The following is a 24838-nucleotide window of genomic DNA, read 5'->3' as shown; positions in this document are numbered from 1 at the left end:
AGTATGGTTCATTCTCAGGGTGGCTAGCACCTTCCCTTCCCAGTCACGTACAACAGCCCCAACTCCAACCTTGCAGTTAGTTTTATCCAAGCCGGCATCCCAGTTTATTTTCAGTTTCCCTTGTGGGGGAGCTTCCCAGTTGAGGTGAGCATTGGAAGAAGAAGAGCACTTCTGAATAGGTTGGCAGGTCTAGTTGAGGTCTTCAATGAGCAGTTTGACTTTTTGGATGATGGAATTTGGGTGAGTGAAGGTGTTGTTGAAGATCACTTCATTTCTTCTTTTCCAAATCTTCCGAGCCTGAGAGCAAACTCCATCATCTCTTCTTCTTCTAATATATTGAGAAGAAGTTCCAGTAGAGTCCTGAATGATTGACAAGGCAATCTAGTTTTTTGGATCTTCTTTCTACTTTGGCTCCACACATCTTGGGCAGAGGGGTAGTTCCATAGGGCATGTTCAACTGTTTCAGGGTGGAACTTACAAATGGGGTAGGAGTCATCAGCAACAGCCTTTCTCTGGTGTAGTTTTACTTTGGTGGGGACGGCATCTAGGTAGGCCCTCCATAGGAAATTCTTGGTTGCATTTGGGATCTTTAGTTGCCAGATGAAAGACCAGCGCATAGCTTCAATTATGGCTGCAGAGGATTGACCATGTTTTCGATTTTCCATCTCAGATTTCAGGTAGTATGCTGACTTGACAGTGAAAATACCAGTAGTGGTGCCTCTCCATATCATTCTATCAGAGGTGGGGTAGGGACTGAAGGGGATTCTCTTGAGTAGCACAGCTTCTGTTCTATCAAAAATGGCTTCAATCAATGGGTAGTTCCACTGGTTCGAGGTCTTACCAATGAGCATAGCAACCTTTGAGTCTGAACGGAGGAATCTGATTGAGCTCTGTGGTTTAAAAGTTGATTGTTGAGGGAACCACTTGTCATTCCAGATTTCTATGGTTTCTCTATCACCAACACGCCAAATTAGCCTTTCCTTTATCAAAGATTTTGAAGAGATGAAACTCTGTCATAGGAAAGAGGTATTATTCCTACTTTTTGCAGTTAGGAAAGAGCTATGTTTGAAGTATTTTTCTTTTAAGACCCTAGCAGCAAGGGAATTAGGGGAAGAAATGATCCTCCAGCATTGTTTTGCAAGGAGGGTACTATTGAAATGTTCAAAATCCTTAGGCCCAAGCCTCCTTATTTTTTGGATTTTATCATCTGTTTCCATGGGACCCAGTGGATTCTGTGCTCCTGTGCTTGTTGTCCCCAGCCTCTTACTTGTTTGTTAAGCTCATTGAGTAGTTGTCTTGGCAGCTTGAAGATTCCCATGCTGTAGGTTGGAATGGCCTGGATGACTGTCTTGATGAGAGTCTCCTTGCCTGCTTGAGAGAGGAGCTTTGTTTTCCAGCTATTTAGTTTTGCCTGGACTTTGTCTAAGATGGCTTTGAAAGACTAGGACTTGGACCTTCCTACAAGGGCTGGTAAGCCCAGGTATTTCTCATAAGAGTTAGTTCCACGGATTCCAGCAATGTTTGTTACTATGTCCCTAGTCTGGTATTTGAGCTGAAAAAGATGGAAGTCTTGTCTTTGTTGAGTCTCTGTCCAGAGACTATCTCATAGCATTACAGCAGGGAGTAGAGTTGGCTCCACTCAATGGAGTTGGCCTCGCAAAAAAGAAGGGAGTCATCTGCAAAAAATAGATGGTTAATGTGCAGGTGGTTTTTTCTAATTGGTAGGCCAATAATCAGATGGTTCTGCTCAGCATGATTTAAGAGGCAACTTAGTGCTTCTATGCACAAAATGAAGAGGTAAGGTGAGAGGGGATCTCCCTGCCTTATTCCTCTGGTAGGGCAAAAAAAAGGCTGAGTCTCTCCATTAAAAATGAGGGAGTAAGATACTGAAGAGACACACTTCATAACAAGCTCTATACAAGTTGCTAGAAAACCCATTTTCTTTATGACAGATTTCAGGAAGTCCAATTCAATCCTGTCATAGGGTTTACTCATATCTAGTTTTAAAGCCATATATCCATCCCTTCCTTTTATTCTAGCTTTCATAGTATGTAAGGACTCGAAGGCTACAATGATGTTATCTGTTATGATCCTTCCTGGTACAAATGTTGTCTGAGTAAGGGATATGATGCTAGGTAGGATTTTTTTTAGCTTGTTGCCCAAAGCTTTTGCAATGATATTACAAAGAACATTGCATAAACTTAGAGGCCTGAAATCTGTGACAGTGCTTGGGTTCCACTTCTTTGGGATGAGAGCTATAAGCCTTTGATTACGCCCAAAGAATAACGCGATAGTTGTAGCACAGCTTTGGGGTGTCGATTCCACAGTGAGACAAATTAAAAGAATAGCAAGAGGAACAAAGAAACTAAAGAAAAATATTAAATAAGTAATGGAGAATAAAGATTAATTTTAAATGTAAATTAAAGTGAAGCAAAGTGATTAACGGAAAAAGTACTCAAATTTAACGAACAGTAAAGCGTCGAGAATCCCTTGCACAAATCCGGTATTTTAATTATTCTTAATTTATTGGATAACACAATTAGGAACTCAATTTACGAAATTCCAAATTGGAAAGTATAGATTTATAAACCAAAATTAAATTAAATGTAACCCTTTGAAAAAATCATTCACCACTTTTAAAAAACGTAAATTACTACCCCTATTGAGAAAATCCAATGACGACAATATACTCAAGGAGCGATATTGCAACAAAAAAATAAATCAATATAGATAAATAATTGATCCAAACATAATTAAAGAACTAATCCATTCAATAGAAAAAGCATGACTGAATCCATAAATAGAATAAATTCTATGATTATTCGGAGAAGAAAACATCAACGATGAATTGAGAATGATAAAACAAAAGAGTTTTAGCAATTGAAAATCAAATACATGAATTAAAAATAAATTAGAAATACCATCTAATGTGCAAGTTCATCCCTAACCCTACTTGAGAATTTAGTTACCCATAAATATACTGGACAACAAAAATCTCCAGAGAAAACTGAAGCGAACGGTGGCCATGGAAATGATTCTCTCCTCCCTTTAGATCTGCCTCTTGTGCCTCCTCCCCTCTCTCCTCCATTTCGTGCTAATGATATGCTTATATAGGATAGGAAAGAAACCTTAGTGTCCTTTTAATTTCCGCATAAAAAAATTGCCTAAATTTTAGGACTTATCTTGGCAGCCACGTACATCCTTCAGGAGTTTGAATTTGGAAATCCTTTTAGATACAAAGTTATAACCCTTTAAGATAGCTTTCTAATGCATCAAGAATCGCATCAATTCGACATGTGAGTAAAAAGATACAGTCAAAAGACTAAAATATGTCCAGACTGTCTCCTAGCGAATTTCGGACTTAGACTTCTTGTGGTTTCATTTTGCGATTTTTTTTCTTTTTCTTTTCTTCCAAATTGCTCTCAAACCCCATGAATGCCCTCCTTTGAATTTGACTGGGTTTGACTTGCTCTTTTATAAACTCTAAAATTAGACATAAAAAAACTGCTTAAGAGTATCCCAACGTAAATAGAAATTCAATTTAAGAATACACATTAATTTCGATGATTTCTATTCACATTTTAACATTTTAGTCCAATAATAGGGTATTTAGAGTGCACTTTTCACACACTCATCAGTCTTTCATTTAGAGTGTTGTCCCATTTACCCCCATTTAGGACCTCAAGGGAAGCCTTGCAAACACAGTTGGGTAGGCTTTAAAAAACTGATTTGAACGGGCTAAGAGGGGAGAAAATAAGGAGACATCCAGACGCCTCTCTCTCCCCTCTTCTCCAACTTTTCCTTTGAGTTTTCATCATGGCCTTGTGTGGCTAAATTTTCATAATTGGTCGAAGGAAACGGAAGCCTCAGAATCAATAAAACTGTGAGATCTAATTTGTTTCTAGTGTTCAATTTATGCTTTGAGTATCGGATGTTCTTCTATGCCTATTTTCATGATGGTCTCATTTAATTACTAGGAGGCCTACTAGTTTATTATTTATTGCAACCTACTGCTAGATTAGATATCAAATCCATAATTGTTTGATCCCTCTAATTTGTGAATCAACTAAGATTTAATGATTTGCTGCGTCAAAAATTGGAAGAAAACACTCGATGAAATTAATTGCAACCGCTTGTGATTGTGTTGTTTAGCTTCATTGATCTCTCTAATTCTTAAAGCTACTACTAGATTAAACCTTTAGCGCTTGTCTTCGGTTGTTTAGTAGTTAAGATTAATTAGATCACTTGTTTTCTAATTAATTGGGACTAAGGAGAGATAGGAAAATAATTCCAACGGTGAATATTCAAAGTATGAATTAATATATATTTGCATCGATGATCAGTTGTAAAATTCCGATGGTGGATGTTGACTTAGACCAAGGTATGTTCTTTTGATTGATTTCAATAATTTAATTTGAATTGTTCCTTAGTTTTTCTTCTTGAAATTGTTCTCACTAAACTTAAACACCCCCATCTTTGTTCACGTAGCATCAAACTAGATTAGACACTCTTCGTGGGAACGATCCTTACTCGCACTACTACATCCATTTTTTTAGGAGTATAGGTTTTATTTTTGGTTACCTGCGACAGCACACCACCCACACATCGTCGACCCTGGCCCAACGCCACCTCAGCTTGCTGGGCAGGGATCCTTCTCCTCTTTCAATTTGTTGACAAAACACACCATTAACAGATGGTGCTGTCTGTGGGATCGAGTTACTTTTGACACCGGAAGTGGAAGAGGGACGACTTCCCAGCACGATCAATAATCTCCAAAGAACAGATTAAGCTCTCCAGAAATGAACCACTCCATATAAGTATTCACAGTTTTCTCACTTTTATTTTTATAAAATACATATTACTGTAGAAAAGGACCGAGTGAGCTTTCTCAATTGAGCGCATTACACCTTTTTATGTGCACAGTGTATAGACCGGGAGGCCAGGCTCTCAGCAACTTAAACTGCATATAAACAATATGTTGATCACTCACATTAAAAGCCAAGCACACAAAACTTTGGAACAGGGACTGCACCTGGAGTGCCCGTGCACATGGGAACTATGCATGGCACATAAGTGCCATGCATGGCTCTCCATGGGTGTATGTCACCCGTGCACCCGAGGAGCCTCATGGCAGCCCACCGTGAGGTCCAACGACACGCTGGTGGCCATCACGTGGACTGCCAATGGCTTCTGTCCGGCACCGTGTGGTCCCCCTCCCGTGCGGCCACCTGAGACCTAAGCGACTGGGGCGCTATGATGGAGATGTAAGAAAGGCCATCCACAATGCCACTAGAAGGGCTAGGCATGTTCAGTTTAGGAGGGTGGCTTTGGGGTGCTTGCATGGTTCAGATGGTGATGCTTTGGGCTCACAAGGCAAGGTCATGGAGGATCAACCACTTGCCACCTAGAGGTTGATCGAGTTGTTGGAAAACCCCTTGATTTTAGGGGATTAGGCAAATCCCTTGATCGTAGGGGATGAGGTAACTTCCTTGAAATTAGGGGATGAGGTGATTTGGATGAAGTTCGAGACCATCATATTATGTGATTCCAAAATATTATTGCTCTTACTCCAATTATTCGACATGACATATTAAAGATGTCAGAACCATTATCTTATTAAAGGATAAAGATAAGCAACTTCGTCCATTATCAAGATTATTGTCTAATGTTCTTATCAGATTATTATTCAAAAGTCAAGACAAGACAAATAACTTTGTCTATGTTCAAGATTATTGTTGATTATAACCAACCAAGAATAGGACAAGAGACTTTGTACATATTTGAACTCTATCTACTATTAGTTGACGTAAGAAGATAAGGAAGTTACTGTTTGTTACTGTTTTAGATTCTATAAATAGAAGTCAGTAAATGAAGAAAGGCAATCAGAATTCCTCATCTGAAGCCATTCATTCTCTCGTCCAAAATACTCTCTTGTAAATTTTTTTTTTCATGTCTTCTACTTCCAATCATTCTGAGAATTAATCTCCTTATAAGTATTATGTTTTTAATAAAATCAATTTTATCATATATGATTTCTATCTTTTATCTTTATACATGCATATGGTTGGTTATATACCGCCTACATAATCTTGACATCCTGCATACATCTGGTTATACTGCCTATTATTACTAATTATTACTAGTATATTTATAATTTATATGGTATCAGAGTCATTGGCTATTATATTGGTATTATATTATATTGTTGTTTTATTGCTTTATTGTTTTATTGAATGTTAAATTTTATTGGTATTATAAAAGTTATAGCATAATATATGTATAATAGTATACTTAACTTAATATGTTAATATTAATATTACTATATACATATATATTATTAATATCACTATTAGTATAGTATATAGTATTAGTAATAATTTAGTATCAATGTATTATTATATTCCTTAATGTATAACATATAATTTTAGTATCACTATATCACTATAATATATATATATACACACTATATGTAGTAGTAACACTATAATATTATAATATATAGTCATAGTATATATTAATATATTATAAGAGTAATAGCATAATATATGTATAATAGTATAATTAACTTAATATGTTAGTATTAAAACTGAAAAATCGGACTAAACCGAACCGAAACCGATAAAATTAGAAATACCAGTTTAGGAAGGCAACCGGTTCGGGATCAATTCTTGAAAATATAAAACCAGATCGAACTAGACCAGTTACAACCCTACTCTTAATTCTTCCATCCAAGAACATGGTTGTCTAGGAGCAAGTTGTGGTAATTGTATTTAAAGACTCCAAGAACACTTGTTCTTTTTATTTGAATTTTTATTTATTTATTTATTTTATGACAACTGTTCTTTTTATTTCAGTGAGGTATTCTGGACCAAAATGCTCACCTACCAATTTCTCTTTGAGCCTTTTGTTGGTTGGTTTAGAAAAAAAAATATATTTGTTGCAGTCGGATGGGGAAAGCGCCGCGCAGCTGGTGTCCACGTGTAAAATTGAAACAGTTCATTTCATTTGTTTTTGGCTTTCCTGTCCCCCTTCATTTTGCCTTTCCCAAACCATTCCCTTAGTTCATTCTTCTCCATCATCCCCTTCATTTTCTCCTTCTCTGAATCCTCTTCTTCCCTTCATTTTTTTTTTTTCGAATCTTCTCCATCTCACTCCCGATTGTGCCCCTTCATGTTTCCATCTTCTTTTTCCCTTTCCCAAACCATTCCCTTAGTTCCTGCTTCTCCATCCTCCCCTTCGTTTTCTCCTTCTCTGAATCCTCTTCTTCCCTTCATTTTTTTTTCTTTTTCGAATCTTCTCCGTCTCACTCCCGATTGTGCCCCTTCATGTTTCCATATTCCCAAAATTTCATTACATATCTAAAAAACAATTACAAATGAAGACCCCAGGCACCAACCCGGAGGCTTTGGTATGAGCATGGACCTTCTTACCCTCTTCAAGAGCACGATGCTAGAGACAGCTAAATGAGGTTTGAGTATACCAAAATAGAGGGTCAATCAATCTGGTCAAGCAACTGCACTGCTTCCCTTAAGCACTTTTGTTCGTAGAGAATGTCAATGGCTACTTTGAAATTCTTGTTTTTGCATAAGCGGGATATGCGAGTCTTTGTTATTGGACTTAAAGAAAGTCTTTTGAGAAATAGTTTGTTGATCCAACTGGGTTTTCAGAAAAGAAGAAATAATTCTCTGAAAGATAACCGAGACAAAGAATACAAAATTTTAAGATTAAAAAAAAGTCTCATAATTGAGATCAGAAAGTAGCCGTAACCCCTAGCCCAAAAAATTCAAAGTAAGGTCACAGATGGTTAGAAAGCATGAAAGCTTTTGAGGGAGAAATTTCAATCTGCATTTATTGTTTCGAATAATTAGGTTAACAAGTACCATGCCATGAGTTATGAACCCAGACAGAGGGGGAGGACGAAAACGAAAGGGGAGGATTGAAAGGGAAGGTTGTGAACTCAGATGCAAAAACTTTTCGCCAATCTGTAGAAGAACCCACGGTAAACAGATCGATTTTTGCCAACCCATGAAGAGAAGCTCGATTTCGCACGAAGAGAAGCTCGATTTCGCACAAAGAGAAGCTCAACACGAAGAAAAGCTCTGTTAAGCATGAAGAGGAGCTCTGCGAAGACAAAGAAGTTGCCTATATTGTTTTTATCTTTCTGTATTTTCTCCTTTCAATATCTGTTTAAAAAAATAAAGAAATCGGCTAACGTGGCATGCGGATTGCGCCGTGACTATGCATGCCAACTGTCCGTAGAAGGACTGTTAGAAAAAATACATGCATGAGAATTTCTTGTATAAAAAGAACAGTATTATAAACATAGGTCTGAATTCATATTTTATACATGGTCAAAACTGAACATGGTAACTAAAAAAATGTCAAAAATAGGTAAGCAGCAGCTTAAACAAATTCTGTAGCAGTTGAGCTTCTATTTCATGAGAGAAGCAGATAAACTTAACTGAATGTGAAAAGATGTAAACAAACCAGAGTTCTGAAGGCAGATTAATAAATCAATACATTTTACCCATTATATGGTTCATCACAAAAGAAAAACCTACTACACTTCATATGTGCTTTCAACTTTGAACAGAAAACAATAATTATAATTACAAAAAATAGAGGCAATTACTAAAACCAATAAACCTAAAATCTTTCTCGTGAAGAATACGCCTCACTGACCTGCCTTTAGTCATATAACTTACTACACAGATGGAAATTAAAAAACGAGAGAGAGAGAGAGAGAGAGAGAGAGAGAGAGAGAGAGAGAGAGAGAGAGAGAGAGAGAGAGAAGGCATGGCCAAGTCAAGCAGTTGACGCTGTGAATGCTAGACCAGGTCAACAAAGTTGGAAACTACCAAGGAAATCCAGACTCAGCAACCACTTTCACCCGATTGATCTGCCAACATGAATCGCATGTCATTATCCACAGAATGTACAGGTAAAAGAGAGGAGATAAAAACACAGGGAAAACATTTGAATGGCTTATTTGCATTTAATGAGTTCAAAGTCAAGAATGTGCCAAAGAAAGCAACGATAGATATGACATAGTTCCCTTTAAGTTTCACCAACAAAAAGGGAACGGCCATAGCTTTGTTGGTGCTGTCAGTCATCCCTAGAAATGGAAAGTGAGAAGCTTTTCTAATTCTTACACAAGAATCTGATAAATTAACCATGCTTTCATTGCAGATAGTGAATCTAGATAAGCAATGTCCATATATCTTTATCACAAATTCCATAAAAAAGACCAAGCCAAGAAACCTGAATGAAAAGAATTGTGCACATCTACTATAAGGGAAGCACTGGGAGAAATTTCAAGATTGGGGAATATCATTTGGCCTGGAAGGGTATTTTTCACTGGTAATAAATCAGAAAGGCACACGCATTGAGAATAGATTTGGCAAGAATTCATGAGATATCAGTGAACAGATTCGAGATTAACAGAAGGAATTGAATGCTAAAAAAACATATTAAGAAGTTGCAAATTTAGAGGCAAATCAGACATGCATACATGAACTTTATTTCTTAAAAGGAAAGTTTCTGAAATATAGCATGATAATCAGGCACAAAATTGGGTTGTTTGAGAGAGAGAGAGAGAGAGAGGGTGTTAAGATCCTTCTTAATTACTCCCTCTGGGTTGTTGTACGCAGGTGGGAAGAGATTGAATGAAGAATGAGCATGCAAATACAATGGGAAAGGAAAGGCAGACAACCTGTTTGATGAAAGGTTTCAGCCACAACGTTGCATTGATAAGGATCCTCTTCGAGGGAGAATCAACCTCCTTACAAGACTACAAATTCTACTTTTTGCCAAAATATTCTGATGTCCTTTTCTGCCATTTTTTGGCTTACATATGGATGTAAAACCACTACTAACAGAACTAATGGAATTGAAACACGTGGAATGTAAAACAGGTTGGAAATGTAAAATATAGGCTGGTAACTAACTGAAAAGAAATGCCCAGCTATGTAAAACAAAACGCACCGTTTGGGCATATCCCAAACGCTGCGTTCAGTGAACACACACACACTTCAACACACACACACACCACACGTCCAGCTTAATCTGGAATTAACACACACACACAACACGGCGTCGTTCAGCTTCCACTTAGGACAGACTTCGCATCTTCACTTCAGAACCCTTAAGACACTTCAGATTACTTTAGTTTCTTCTCTTCTTCACTTGCTTTTTCTGTTTCTTCCACCGACGCCTCTGCTCATCCATTCTTTTGTACTCCCAGCCGCCGGTCTCATGACAAAACTCCCCCCTTTACAGCACCTTGCCCGCAAGGTGCGGGTAAAGTCCTTGGAGACGCCACAACACCTCCCAGGTGCTATCTTCCACGGTTAAGCCCACCCATTTGACAAGCACTTCGGTAACTGCTCTCTCTCCCATCTTCTTCATTCGCCTCTCTAATATTTTTTCTGGTTCGGGTCTTACTTCACCCGTGTGGTCTGTTGGTGGTAGGGATGGAAAAATGGGAACTTGAGAGCCGATCTTCCTTTTGAGACAAGACACGTGAAATGTCGGATGGATCTTGGAGGACTCCGGGAGCTTCAATCGGTAAGCTACTGATCCCACCTTAGCTTCAATTTGAAAAGGCCCATAAAATCTAGGGGCTAATTTGAGATTGTGTCGTAGTGCTAGGGACTTTTGTCGGTACGGTTGTAATTTCAAATATACCCAATCACCGACATCAAACTGCCTTTCTGTTCTTTTCCTGTCTGCATAGTGTTTCATACGGTTTTGAGCTTCACTGAGATTACTTTTTAGCAATTGTATCACACTATCCCTGTCTTTGAGCATTTGATCCGCTGTGGCATTTTTGCTTGTTCCGGAGATATAGGACAGTAGGGTTGGGGGAGGATGGCCATAAACTGCTTCAAATGGGGTCATTTTTGTGGCTGTGTGATAGGTGGTATTATACCACCACTCTGCCATAGGTAACCATAGTGACCATGCCTTAGGTTTTGCCCCTGCGTAACAGCGCAAGTAACATTCCAAACCTTTATTGAGGGCCTCGGTTTGACCATCAGTTTGGGGATGATAGGCCGAGCTGAAGTCTAGAGAAGTTCCTTGAGACTGGAATAAGGCTTGCCAGAACGAACTTAGAAAAATAGGATCCCTATCTGATACTATGGACTTAGGAAATCCATGCAGCTTGAAAATATTCCTCATAAACTCCTCAGCTACCCCTTGGGCTGTGTAAGGATGGGCCAAGGCTATAAAGTGACCAGACTTTGAAAATCTGTCCACCACTACAAATATCACACTGAATCCCTTAGAACTTGGCAAGCCATCGATGAAATCAAGGGAGATGTCAGTCCAGGGCTGGTTAGGAATGGGCAAGGGTTGTAACAACCCAGCAGGGTATGTCGTTTCATACTTCACAGCTTGGCAAGTCTCACATTCTCGTACCAGCTGTTTGATGTCTCGCTTCATGCCCTTCCAATAAAAATCACGCTTCGTCCTGTGATATGTTTTTAAGTACCCCGAGTGACCCGCTTGGGGACTGTTGTGAATGTACTGCAAAACCTTTTGTTTAAAATCTGAATTGGGAGCCACCACTAGTCTCCCTTTTTTAACCAACAACCCTTGTTGCAAGGATAACCCCTTAGGAACTTCCTTATTATCATGCAACTTTTGAATTAATTCAGTCAACTCCGTAGAGTCTTGGTAACTCCTCTTCAATTCTTCAATCCAAAGTGGGGTGGAGACGGATATCATAGCCGAGTAAGTTGCCTCTTGACTCTCACCTTCCTTCCTTGACAAAGCATCCGCCACCTTATTTTCTTTTCCCTTTTTGTATTCAATAATAAAATCGTACCCCATCAACTTAGTAATCCACCTTTGTTGTGCCTCAGTTCCTACCCGCTGTTCGAGCAGGAATTTAAGTGCTTGCTGGTCCGTTTTAATGATAAATGGTTGCCCAAGAAGGTATGGCCTCCATTTTTGCACCGCTGTTACTAAGGCAAATAACTCCTTCTCGTAGGTGGATAGTGAGAGCGCCCGGCCCTTAAGTGCCTGGCTGAGGTAGTAAATAGGCTGTCCAGCCTGCATTAACACTGCCCCGATGCCCTTTCCGCTGGCATCACACTCAATCACAAATGGCTTACTAAAATCAGGAAGTTTTAGGACTGGTGGGTGTGAAACAGCTTGCTTTAAGGCTGTAAATGCCTCACTGGCCTGCATGTTCCAAGAAAAAGAGTTTTTCTTGAGTAATGAGGTGAGAGGAGCTGCGATGAGACCATAATTCCTGATGAATTTCCGGTAGTACCCCGTGAGCCCTAGGAAACCTCGTAAGGCCTTCACATTCTTAGGCTCAGGCCATTCTATCATTGAAGTAATCTTAGAAGGATCAGCCATTACCCCCTTACTGTTAATAATGTGGCCCAAATAGTCAACTTCATCAACCGCAAACCGACACTTAGATTTCTTCGCATACAAGCAGTGCTGTTTCAGCATGTTTAAAACTTCTCTTAGGTGACCTGCATGTTCCTCCCTGGACTTACTATACACCAGAATGTCATAAAAAAAAACAAGCACAAATTTCCGCAAAAAAGGTTTGAAAACATCGTTCATTAACCCTTGAAATGTGGCTGGAGCGTTGGTGAGGCCAAAAGGCATTACTAAAAATTCGTAATGTCCATCATGGGTACGGAAGGCTGTTTTAGGAATGTCACTTGGCACTACCCTCACTTGATGATAGCCCGATCTTAAATCGAGCTTGGAAAAAATCACCGAGCCAAAAAGTTCATCCAGCAACTCATCAATAACTGGGATAGGAAATTTTGCCTTCACCGTTTCCTTATTAAGTGCTCTATAGTCCACACAAAGCCTCCAACTTCCATCGGCTTTACGGACCAGCAAAACAGGGGAGGAGAAAGGACTAGAGCTGGGTCTAATCACTCCCGATTCCAATAACTCAGCCACAATCTTTTCAATTTCTGTTTTCTGGTAATAAGGGTATCGGTAGGGTCTATTTGTGATGGGTTGAGTGCCCTCTTTAAGGACTATTTGATGGTCATGAGAACGGGGTGGGGGTAACCCTTGGGGTTCATCAAATACGGTTTTAAAGTCTTCTAACAGTTCAGAAAATTGCCCTTCCACCACTGCAGAATGTTCCTTCACTTCCCTTTCACCTATAATCTGTAAAAGAATGCCCTTCCCCTTAGCCAAAGTTGCTTTTAATAACTTTGGACCATCCTCGACAACCGAGGAGTTCAACTTCATCCCCTTGAATTCAATGGTTTTGCCTTCGCACATAAATGTCATTAATAGTTTTGAAAAATCCCAAGTTATGGGACCCAAGGTCTCTAGCCATTGGACTCCAAGCACAATGTCACAACCAGCCAACTCTAATAAATGAAGGGGGGGTTTTAACAAATTACCTTGCACCTTTAGCTGGGCTGTCCGGCATATGCCTTCACTGTTAAGAGATTGGCCATTTGCCACTCTAACTTTCAAGTTCACTGAATAATCCACAGGCAGCTGCAACTTTGCTGTTAATGCTGAATCTAAAAAATTGTGGGAGCTGCCTGAATCTATAAGGATCACCACTTGTTCACCACAAAGACTCCCAAGTAAACGCATTGTACTCACCGTGGGGGTTCCCGCTATGGCAGCCAAGGAAATTTCCAGCTCTTCCTTGCTGCTGGTTGGTGTAGTTTTGTTTTCCAGCACTGTTTTGTCGTCCCTTCCGACCATTGGTAGCACTTCCTCTTCCTCACACAACTCCTCACATACTTGCTCATTTACATCCAAGAGGTAAATCCGAGCAGTTTTACAAGTATGTTGTGGATTCCACTTCTCATCACAATTAAAACATAGGCCCTTGCGTCGCTTTTCATTCATTTGTTCAGAAGAAATTGGTTTAGCGCCCCCCATAGGTTTTTTCCATTTGTTAGAATAGTCGCTCGAATAAGAGCTAGTGGAATAATTTCCCCCACCCATGGCTGTGGTTCTTTCCCCCATTGATCTAGCAATTTTTCTGATGCTTGGAATGTATTCTTCTTGCATTTTTGCTAATCCATATGCTGCATTTAAATTCACAGGGCATAACATACGTACCGGGATTCGAATTTCATCTTTCAAACCACAAAGAAAACAGCTCAACTTATGATTATCCGAGAGAGCTCGTAGGCGGTTGGCCAACCTTTCAAATTGGCTCATGTAAGACTCAACCGTAGTGGTCTGTTTCAGCCTCATCAGTGCCTCCATTGGATCGTCGTAGGCCGTGGGTCCAAAACGCAACAGCAATGCTCTGGAAAAAGTGTCCCAATCACGGCATAACCCCCCATCGACAACATTTTCGAACCATACGAGAGCGTCTCCTTCCATATGGTAAGAGGCCATCAATAGTCGTTGAGGCATTGGTGTTTGGTGGAAGTCGAAATAGTGGTTGGCTTTAAAAAGCCAGGCAGCTGGATTGAGTCCTTGGGAATGGGGAAAATCCAGCTTGACCCCTCTGGAATTCATTCTTCTTGGGTCATGATTTTCCACTTCAAAGTTGGCTTCATGGTTAAAAAGTGGAGGAGGTGGTGGCTGGTTCTGTCGGTTCATCAAGGTACGTAGCATATCTTTAATTTCTTGAACATCAGTTTTGAGCTCACTGATTTCAGCTTTGATTGGAATAAATTCCTGTTGGTGTTGCTCTACTTGAACTTGTAAGGCCTCTATGAGTTGAGTTTTGGATCTTGTATTTTCAGCCATGGTTTTGGGTTGTATGGGAGGTTGTTTGGTTGTTTTGTGAGGCTGTTTGGGTTGGCTGGGATGCTGTTTGGGTGGATTGTAGGTTGATGGTAGGATCGGGTGACTACTGATACCAATGTTAAGATCCTTCTTAATTACTCCCTCTGGGTTGTTGTACGCAGGTGGGAAGAGATTGAATGAAGAATGAGCATGCAAATACAATGGGAAAGGAAAGGCAGACAACCTGTTTGATGAAAGGTTTCAGCCACAACGTTGCATTGATAAGGATCCTCTTCGAGGAAGAATCAACCTCCTTACAAGACTACAAATTCTACTTTTTGCCAAAATATTCTGATGTCCTTTTCTGCCATTTTTTGGCTTACATATGGATGTAAAACCACTACTAACAGAACTAATGGAATTGAAACACGTGGAATGTAAAACAGGTTGGAAATGTAAAATATAGGCTGGTAACTAACTGAAAAGAAATGCCCAGCTATGTAAAACAAAACGCACCGTTTGGGCATATCCCAAACGCTGCGTTCAGTGAACACACACACACTTCAACACACACACACACCACACGTCCAGCTTAATCTGGAATTAACACACACACACAACACGGCGTCGTTCAGCTTCCACTTAGGACAGACTTCGCATCTTCACTTCAGAACCCTTAAGACACTTCAGATTACTTTAGTTTCTTCTCTTCTTCACTTGCTTTTTCTGTTTCTTCCACCGACGCCTCTGCTCATCCATTCTTTTGTACTCCCAGCCGCCGGTCTCATGACAGGGGGGGGGGGGAGCCTTCCAGTTAAATTTATTGGTCCAAAATTTTAAATTTGATTCGGAGTTATTTCAAATATTTACAAACCCCTCACGTAGTAGTTTCTCCATGCAGCCCGATAAAAAGAAGTAAAAATCATATATGCACACATCAAAATAAATGACTCTGACATAAGCACAAATCAGAATCTAGGGTACTTAGGCTACACCTATTTTTAATTCATATTTATTAAATTTCTTGTCCTATAAATAAATAAAAGAGTTCAGCTAGTGCAGGCTTTTCCAAAGAATTGGGACCAAATAATAACCACCCCATAGTCAAAACTGAAGAATTTCTCAATGTGTTAATCATTTAATACTTACCATTTCTTTGCGTCTTTGATAGCACCTTCATGATCAACACTCCCATTAACATGTAATGAGCCGGTTGAATCACTCTCTTGTGCACTAGGATTAAGAATATGTGTAAAACCCTGCCCAATTGACTTCCATAATCGTGTCGGCAAAGAAGACTGCAAATTGGCAGCATTTATATGAGATGATGGTTCAATTGGCAGAGCAGAAGTGGGGTTCAGCTCGGAGAATCTTACAGCACCTAATATTCTTTCTGGGAGCTCTGATTGTGTTTGGCTTTCAATGAGAAATGCAAGGTCGACGGTAAGTGTTGTGATGTAACCAAACGCCAAATGAACTATGGCACTTGCAACCATGGAGGACCCAATATCCACATCAACTTCTATGAAATTATTTGCTAAATGGTATTTACAGGAAAGAGCACGACCAATTATGCATATAGCCTGCTCCCCAACTGCTTTTCTCACAATCCAAGGACCCTTGACAATGTTGGCTATTAACTTAAGTCTGGAATTCCTGAACCCATCATCACCTTTCAAGAACAAGTCCATCAGAGACCCCTCTGGAATGGGGTCTGTTGTGGCAAAATATGCCACTGCACTATAATTATCCTTGCTTGGGACTTGAAGATTGAAAGCCCAAACAAAAGGCTTATTGCCATCAGGAAACTCATCCTCAATAACTTTTCTAACTCGGCTGTTTGGATGATTCAAGACCTCCCCAATCTTTGTTGAGCTTTTAATCCAATCAAAGCCAATAGGCTTTAGAAGATATTCACCGGCAGGAATTTTCACTCTTGTTGAAAAGTAATCCGGACCTCTGACCATGAACTTTTCTCCAGGTGGGCAAGCCCAACCATTCGGACAGTTATCAGGCTCAAGAAGTGGTACAGCTCCCCCTGATCTCACTCTCTCAACCCATTCCAGCTCACTCTTGCAATCAGCACTAGCCATATGATATCCTAATTGCAGTGCCCCTTCGTGCAACTACTCAATAAAGCTCAATACGATATGGGAAGGCTTCCAGCAACTCTGAATCCGGATTAGTTTGAATCGAAAATTAAAGATTGTCTCGACACTAGAAAACTTGCCAGAAATCTATAAGATAAATCAGAATAAATCAGAATAAGTAAATAAATAAAGTGAACAAATTGTTAAAATGTTATCTTATAGGGCCGATTATCAAGTATCTGCCTTAGAAAATTCAAATTCAAATTCAGATTCAGAGCTTGAAGTGAAACCCACAATCCAACTGCTAACCGTGTGTCTCACTCCTTAGGAACATGAAGATTCAAGAAATAAATGAATCAAAAGTTCAAAACTTTTAGGAAAATGCTGGGGAGCCCGCTGGTACCTCCAGCAGGGGGCTACCGCTGGTTTTTTTTCTTTTTTTTTTTCCCCTTAATGATCAAGTGTTTTTTAATAATGTTGTAATTTTTTTTTAAAATATATATATTTAAAAGTGTTAAAAACATACTTATAAAAGAAGTCAAAAAATAAAATACACAAAAAATCAACTAGCGGTAGCAGGAGCTACCAGCGGTGGCTGTAGAGCCACCCAAATTTTTATACTAAAAACAGTCTTTGATTAATTTATGGCCTTAATTATCACAAAAAAGTGCCAGAACATAAACGTATATCGCAAAAGCAATATTGTACTAAGCAAAACAACCTTGCCCTAACCAAAACGCAAACATGGGAGAAAAATCAAAAGAAAATCATCCTTCTGCATACCCTCCCAATGCCAGCCAACTCAGACCTAACTTGCCATGCCTGTATGGTTAGGTTCGAAAAGCATGAATCTTCTCTTAAGCCTTAAAAGATTGTTTTTCTCAGGAATATATTAATTGCTTTGAAAACAAAAGAAGCATGAATAAACAAGAAAACCGTAGAGCCCAAATAGTAGTAAACAATCCGCAGAAATATGCACGACCTTTATGGATCCTATAACCACTATATATATATATATATATGCATACTTACATTCAACATGACCTACGCAAGGAACCCATTAAAACCCCTTAAAACTTACCCCGATTGAGAAAGATAGATATATGTGTGAACGGATTATGACAAATCAAAGGGAAAGCACAAATCCCTAACCTTGAATTGTTAAGAAATTGCTCAGGAAACCTGAGGCCGTGGAAACCCTAATTGTATAGAAAGCGGAAAAAAAGGGGCTTATTGAATAAGCCTTATTCAAAGAAGCTTTCAACGAGAGCCTTCCCTTCAGCTCTTCCTTCTTCTCGCGGTTTGACTGGCAACCGGTCAAGGCAGTGGAGGATTTAATGGTAAGGAGTTTTGAAGTGAGAAGTAGCTTTAATTGCTAAACCCGTTGCGGGTGACAGACTTGCCGTTTTGACGAATCATGTAGCTTGCAGATTTCAAATATCATAGAGCTGTAGAGCTCCTACTCTTTAGATTACATTTTTGCCCCCAAGGTGCGACTCACGCTGCATCTTTTTTTTTTCCCCTTGCTTTTCTCCCTCTCTTTACGTTTGGAGAAAGATTGTGATTTGTGACCCAAGCGAGTAATCAAGATGCTGATATATATAATATATATATCTATTTTGATAATTTAGGATATAGTTATGAAGAATGTAAATACCGTATAGTTGTTTTAAAAAAAAAATAAAATACATAATTAAAAAATTAATTTCTTTTTATGTGAATTTTGTATTTATTCACTTTTTTTAAAATGATTGCATGATATTTTTCCACTCACAACTATGACTAGCATCTCTCTCTTACTTATAAGAATATCATCCAAAATAATGAAGAAAGAAATCGATTTTCTTTTACGTGCAAGATAATATAATTAGAGAGTAAAAGTTACCATCGAACACAAAAAATGGGGAAAATAACTCAAACTTGAAAAATCAAAGATTGGTGCTTTCGAATTCTTTCCCCCTAGCATTGGTAATCGAATCTTGGTATCTATTTGCTCTATTTTATTAAGACAAAAGTGTAAAAAATTTCTTGTATTTTATTTCAAATGAGATTGTGTTTGAGATTGTAGTAAGTAATATAATTTTTAAATTAAAGTTTATAGTTGTAGAGTTCAAATAATAAATTCTACTATTAAAAAGTTATTATCGTTTAATAACCATATATCTAAAACACTTTCAAACATATTATATTTATTTGAAAATAATTTAAAAGTGTTTTTGAAGTAAAAATGACATAAGATCAAAAAACAAAATTATAATTATTTAAAAATTATACAAGTATTTTTATCTATTGACAATATTTTTTAAAATTAAAACTAGGTTCTGTATTGTTTGAAAAAACATGTTTGAAGACTTGACAATATGCTTTTAAGTAATGCTACATACAGTTGTGGAGTGTACAAATCCTGCGCAATCGCTTTGAAAAAGAATGTGGTCCACGATTAAAAAGTTAATTTTTTTTATGTGGGTCCACTTTTTTCAAAGAGACTGTACGACATTTGTATAACCACAACTATAAATATCATTTCTCTATAGTTTTATATAAAATTTAGTGAGGCTGACCCGAGCAATGCACGTGTTCGGCTCTCCTTATGCAACATATTCTCTTATTATGTGTTTCAAGTTCCAACTTCCAACTCAGAAAATTTATCTATAATTAATTGTTGTGTGGGTGTCATTTTAACAAAAACTGAGTTCAAACCGCTCGCCATTTGAACAAAGGAAAAAACGAGAGGCTAGAAATAGTTTCTTTGGTAATACAATAGTACCATGCATCAAAGCCAAAATGATAAAATGTACTTGCTTTATGCTAATATGAACAGAGGGAAGCGATTATCTATAATATATTAGTATAAAAGCATCATTTTGTAATCGATTCGGTCATTTCAACATCCTTTACACAATCAATTCCAGAATTCCTCAATTATTTGTACTCTATCAAATTAAGAGATCAAGAGATAGATAAGATCGCATGGGATCTCTCCAAAAAAAGGGAAATTCTCAATCCGTTCATTTCATAGGGCCATCACTATTCAGGAACATAACCACTTCCCTTGGAGGAACATTTGGAATAGTAAGGCATCTTAAAAAGATACTTTCTTTGTATGGACAATATCATTAGAGAAGATCCTGACTATGGACAGTTTACAGAAACACCATATTATTGTAATTGTATAGTGTTGTATACGTAGGAAAAGTGTTGAAATTGGTGACTACTTGCTACTGCATTGTGAGGTTGCCAAGGCTCAATGGAGTGATTTTTTTTTTAGTAGAATTTGGTTAGATCGTGTTATGCCAAGGAAGGTTGTAGATCTTCTAGTTAGGTGGAGAAGTAGTCATGGTATTCCACAAATCATAGCAATATGAAAGATAGTCCTCATATGCCTTTTGTGGTGCATCTAGAGGAAAAGAAATGTTTGGAACTGTAAGCGGGGTAAAATATTTGGGCTCGGGCCCAGCCCATCAGGCCACTAGGGGACAAAGGAGAAAGAGAGGTTAGGGGGGAATAAGGGTGTCAGGGGGAGGGGCAGGAGATAGGGGGCTAGATGCAAGGAGTCAAGGAGTAGGGTGGGCTGTTAGCAGGGGTGTTAGGGAGGCATAGGGGGTAGGGGGCACAGAAGACATAGGATTCAGGGGAAAGGAGGGCACGCGGACAGGGCTGTCACCTTAAAAGGGGCTAAGTCTTCTTCTTCCTTAGTTTCTCTTCTTCTTCAACTCCACCTTCAACCTCTGGACAGAGGGCTCCGATGCAAGTGTTCTTCTCCAATAAATGTATCTAAAGCCATCATTGTACAGTGAGGAATGAGAGACTGTGAATAAGAATATTATAGTGAATTCCTCCTCCTTAAACGCCTGTGGACGTAGGTATTATGCCGAAACAACCGAACCACGTAAATATGTGTGTCTACTTATTTATTTTCTCTATTCTTATTTCCCTTTTATCACCATAAATATACGCACGCGCCGACACCGCATGTGCCGCACTGGACCATCATCAGGGGCACTAGACCCGAATCTCCTTAATGGGTCGGGAATGACTCTTTCCGACCTGTTGTGCGATTTTTACAGCAACAATAGTGGCCATGTCTGTGGGATCTAATCACTTTCTAAGCTGGATGTGGGAGAAGGACGATTTTCCAATGCGCTGGATATTCTTTGAGTGAACCAGTGAAATTTCCTCTAGATAAGTATACTCGGTTGCTCTACTCTTATTTTTATTAACAACATCGCAAGAATCGGGCTCGTCAGGGCATGTACATGGCACTTGTGGCTCAAGTGACCAAGCTGCTCACCTCCCCGGCCTAGGCTGTGTGAGTCATGCTTGGGACACATACACATTGCCCATACACCACGTGTGGGCCATGGTGGGCCATACACCAGCTGGGTGCATGTCGTGCACCCAATGAAGCTACGACCCACCGTGGCACGATGGGAGGTGGTGTCGGCGACCACCAAACAGACCGTGGTTCCACAGGAACCACGCCCACCGTGCACCGAATGGTGCCATGGTCCAGTAGTGGCACAATCCATGATATGAACCCGTGGGAATAAAATTTCTTGAACTCACAATCAATTTAAAAACTCATCCAAGGAAGCAATATCAAGTCAATGGAAAATCTAGATTATTTCAAAAATCTAGATTACAAGGAAGAACACCACAAAGATTGTAATTTGCTTTTGATAAGTTCAAAATTTTATTCAAGAACAAGAGGAGATAAATTCAACTCACGATGAAAATATTCATCAAATAAGTAAAAGAATGTAATGGGCGGCTACAAAGGTTTGAATACCCTTCCCCAACAAAATAAAACCCTAATACAAATAAAGTCCTTTTCCAAAATACCCTAGGGTTGGCGCCCCCTTAGTGCATATCATAAAAAGTCCCATTTGAAACCCTAACCGAAATATACATGCCCAAAACAACCCCTTGGCCGGTGCCCCCTTCTTGCCTAACATAAGAATTTTCCTTGAAACCCTAGTTCATAAAAAATAAGAGATATGTGGGCTGAACGTCCTCAAGCCCAATTATTCTAGACTAATTACTATAACTAATAAAATAAGCCCTTAAACAAGTCCAAAGTCTTCAATTACATAAATATAATGATAGGCCCAATTAAGAAACCCTAAATCATGTTGCCCTCTTCCATAGCTTGTATCACATAGATCAAAATTTGTTCTCTTTTTTTCAAGCCCATTTTGAATGTTGGAGTCCTGCTAGCTTCGTCCCACGTGGATTGCACCAATCTTTGCATTGCTTTCTTGATCTTCTTAGCTCTTGACTTTGTAATTAGCCCATCTGCAACTTGTAAAGGATTTTTAAGACTCTATCCACCTTGGTGCCAATCATTTCCTCTCTCCTCAAAAGGATTCGACCTCAAATCTTCACCTACATCAAAAGAAGAAATATCAGCAATATTGAAAATAGCAAAAACATTATACTTACCTGGAAGATCCACTTTATAGACATTGTCATTAATTTTCTCAAGGATTTAGAAACGTCCATCTCCTCGAGGATGCAACTTAGTCATTCTATGGGCTGGGAATCTTTCTTTGTGCATGTGAATCCAAACCCAATCTCTTGGTTCAAAGACACTCCTTCACCCTCTATTGGCTTGGGAAGCAAACTATTCATTTTTTTTTTTTTGGGCAATTTGAACAATGAATGGCACAAACAATTTCAAATCTAAAGGAGTAAGTGGATTAAAACCATAAACAATTTGAAAGGAAGAGCAAGAAGTATTAGAATGAACACTCTGAATATAGGCAAACTCAATGAATGACAAATGATACTCTAAAAAATGTTCATGCAACATGCATAATAGCCACCTCCATCTCCTTATGGTAATCATCTACACTCTTAGACCCCTATGTGAGGTTTCGTAATTTTTTATAGAGGTCTCTATAATAGTGGCTAGGTATAAATCCCCGCCTCATGAGAGCTTTCAACTCACCCCATGTTTTTACAGGCCTCTCATGATTCCTCCTCCTATTAGTCACTAATTGATCCCACCAAATAATTATATAATTAGTTAACTCAATTACCACCAACTTCACACCAACTTCACATTCTTCTCCTTTGAATAGTTGTGACACTAAAAAATCAACTCTATTTTTTGTCTCCTATTCTAAATAAGTTTCAAGGTCATTTGTACCTTGAAAAAATGATATTTTCATTTTGAAGCTCCCAAGGTCTCTATCTACCCCATCTCGACCTCTTGGATTTCCACTAAGTCCTCTTCTATTCCTAACTCCTCTATGTCTACCCATTCCACCCATCCCAATTTCAGATGTTAAGTCTTTCTCATCCTCAGCATGTCCTTTATCCACGTACATACTCATTTTCAATACTAGGCTCATGTCTCCTTCTATCTCTCCAATATTGTAGATTTCTAATCATTACATCTTGTTGATCCATCCTATCCCCCCACTTTCCCCAACACCAAATTCAACCGTTCAAATTTTTATTACATGGCTTACAACACAAAGAATGAGTTATCTGCCTCATCTTTCGGTATGGATTCACTCTTATGAGACATCATAATGCGCTGCAAAAAAAGAATGCTGGTGGTAAAACCTCATATACTCTCTTGTTTGTTTACACTCAAATAATGACACTCCACTCATGTTTCACTCTCAAATTGGCTTTTTTCCAATACTAGCCTCACACTCTCTAACCTTTTACCTCAATAGCCTTTAAGAACTAGTTGAACTAAATCAAGACGCAACCTTGTATTATTCCAACTAGCAATAGATCCAAGAAACAAGAAACAAGAAAGGAATAAAATGACACAAGAATCAAGGAATTTGTATGAAGAAAAGAGTAGCAACAAGACAAGATACCAACTAGAATGATGTATTCGGCCACTTTGAATATAAGGCTTAATCCACAAATTTCTTTCTTTCTCTTTTGTTGTAACTATGTAGCAACCTTTGAATACGCTACATTTTCTTTTCTTTCTTTCTCTTTTTTTTTTCAAATTTTTTTCTTTTATTTTTTTTCACTAACTGATTTGATCACAAACAATAACAAGAACTGGAATTGATTTGATTTGATACCTCGAAAGAAATTGAATTCAAACGCACAAAAATTAACAAGAAATTAGAGGGGAATTAATGAAACAACACTCCTAACAATTGACAACTCAAAGATGAAAGAAGCCCTATAATGAAGCATTGGAATTTGGTCAAACACAAAAACCCTAAGACAAGGCAAATTCAGAAACCCAAGAATAAGAAATACAAAATACCCTAATGATAGAGTAATTGCAGCAGCCCTAGGAACAAAGAAATTTTGGCACTCCTTTTTTTTATGATAAGTAATGCAAGAATTAAAAAATAGAATCAGACTCGATTGGAAACTGAGTTCTGAATACCAAATGATATGAACCTGTGTGAATGAAATCTCTTGAACCCACAATAAATTTGAAAACTCACCCAAGGAAGCCAAATCAAGCCAATGGAAAATTTAGACCCGTTGAAGATCGTGTTTCAAGAACCTAAAGGTTGTGATTTTCTTTTGATAAGTTCAAAAGTTCATTTAAGAACAAGAGGAGATAAACTCAACTCACAATGAAAATATTTATAAAATAAGCTAAAGAATGTAATGAGCAGCTACAAGGGTTTAAATACCCTTCCCCAACAAAATAAAACCCTAATCCAAAATAAAGCCATTTCCCAAAATACCCTTGGCCGGCACCCCCTTAGTGCACATAATAAAAAGTCCCATTTGAAACCCTAATTGAAATATACATGCCCAAAATAACCCCTTGGCCGACGCCCCCTTATTGCCCAACATAAAAATTTCCCTTAAAGCCCTAGTTCATAAAAAATAAGAGATATGTGGTGTAACAGCCCGCTAGAAATTTAATTGTGAAATTTTTATTAACTTTAGGAACCTCGTGAAGACCCCATAAGTTTTTACGAATCCATTAATCGTATAGGTTTTGGTCTAATTATATAGTTAGTGTTATTATTTACTATGGTATCAGAAGTGTGTTTTGATTATTTGAGATAGTTAGAAGTGTCAAAATGTATTATGGTTTGTGCCATTAGACT

At 38.5% G+C, this 24838-nt stretch overlaps 1 protein-coding gene across 2 annotated transcripts; it reads right to left on the bottom strand.

Moving 5' to 3' along the window:
* Positions 1 to 8478: 8478 nt before the first annotated feature.
* LOC122313888 (protein ENHANCED DISEASE RESISTANCE 2-like) lies at positions 8479 to 18318 on the bottom strand. 2 transcript variants are annotated; one of them, XM_043129196.1, is made up of 3 exons: positions 17866 to 18318; positions 15844 to 16931; positions 8479 to 8899 (listed from the first exon to the last, which is right to left on the bottom strand). In XM_043129196.1, coding segments are annotated over exons 2-3 (945 nt in total). In that variant the 5' UTR covers positions 16788 to 16931; positions 17866 to 18318; the 3' UTR covers positions 8479 to 8898. The 2 variants fall into 2 exon arrangements, with proteins under 2 accessions (XP_042985130.1, XP_042985122.1); XM_043129188.1 differs by having other exon boundaries at positions 17937 to 18318.
* Positions 18319 to 24838: the final 6520 nt, after the last annotated feature.

The sequence above is a fragment of the Carya illinoinensis genome, chromosome 1, assembly GCF_018687715.1.
Source record: "Carya illinoinensis cultivar Pawnee chromosome 1, C.illinoinensisPawnee_v1, whole genome shotgun sequence".
NCBI classification, from domain to species: domain Eukaryota; kingdom Viridiplantae; phylum Streptophyta; class Magnoliopsida; order Fagales; family Juglandaceae; genus Carya; species Carya illinoinensis.
The sequence above is the reverse complement of the archived record's forward strand: the minus strand, read 5'-3'. Positions and strand labels throughout refer to the sequence as shown.

Coding starts and splice junctions, on each gene's coding strand:
- LOC122313888 (XM_043129196.1), bottom strand. CDS start 16,787: ATGGCTAGTGCTGATTGCAAGAGTGAGCTGGAATGGGTTGAGAGAGTG.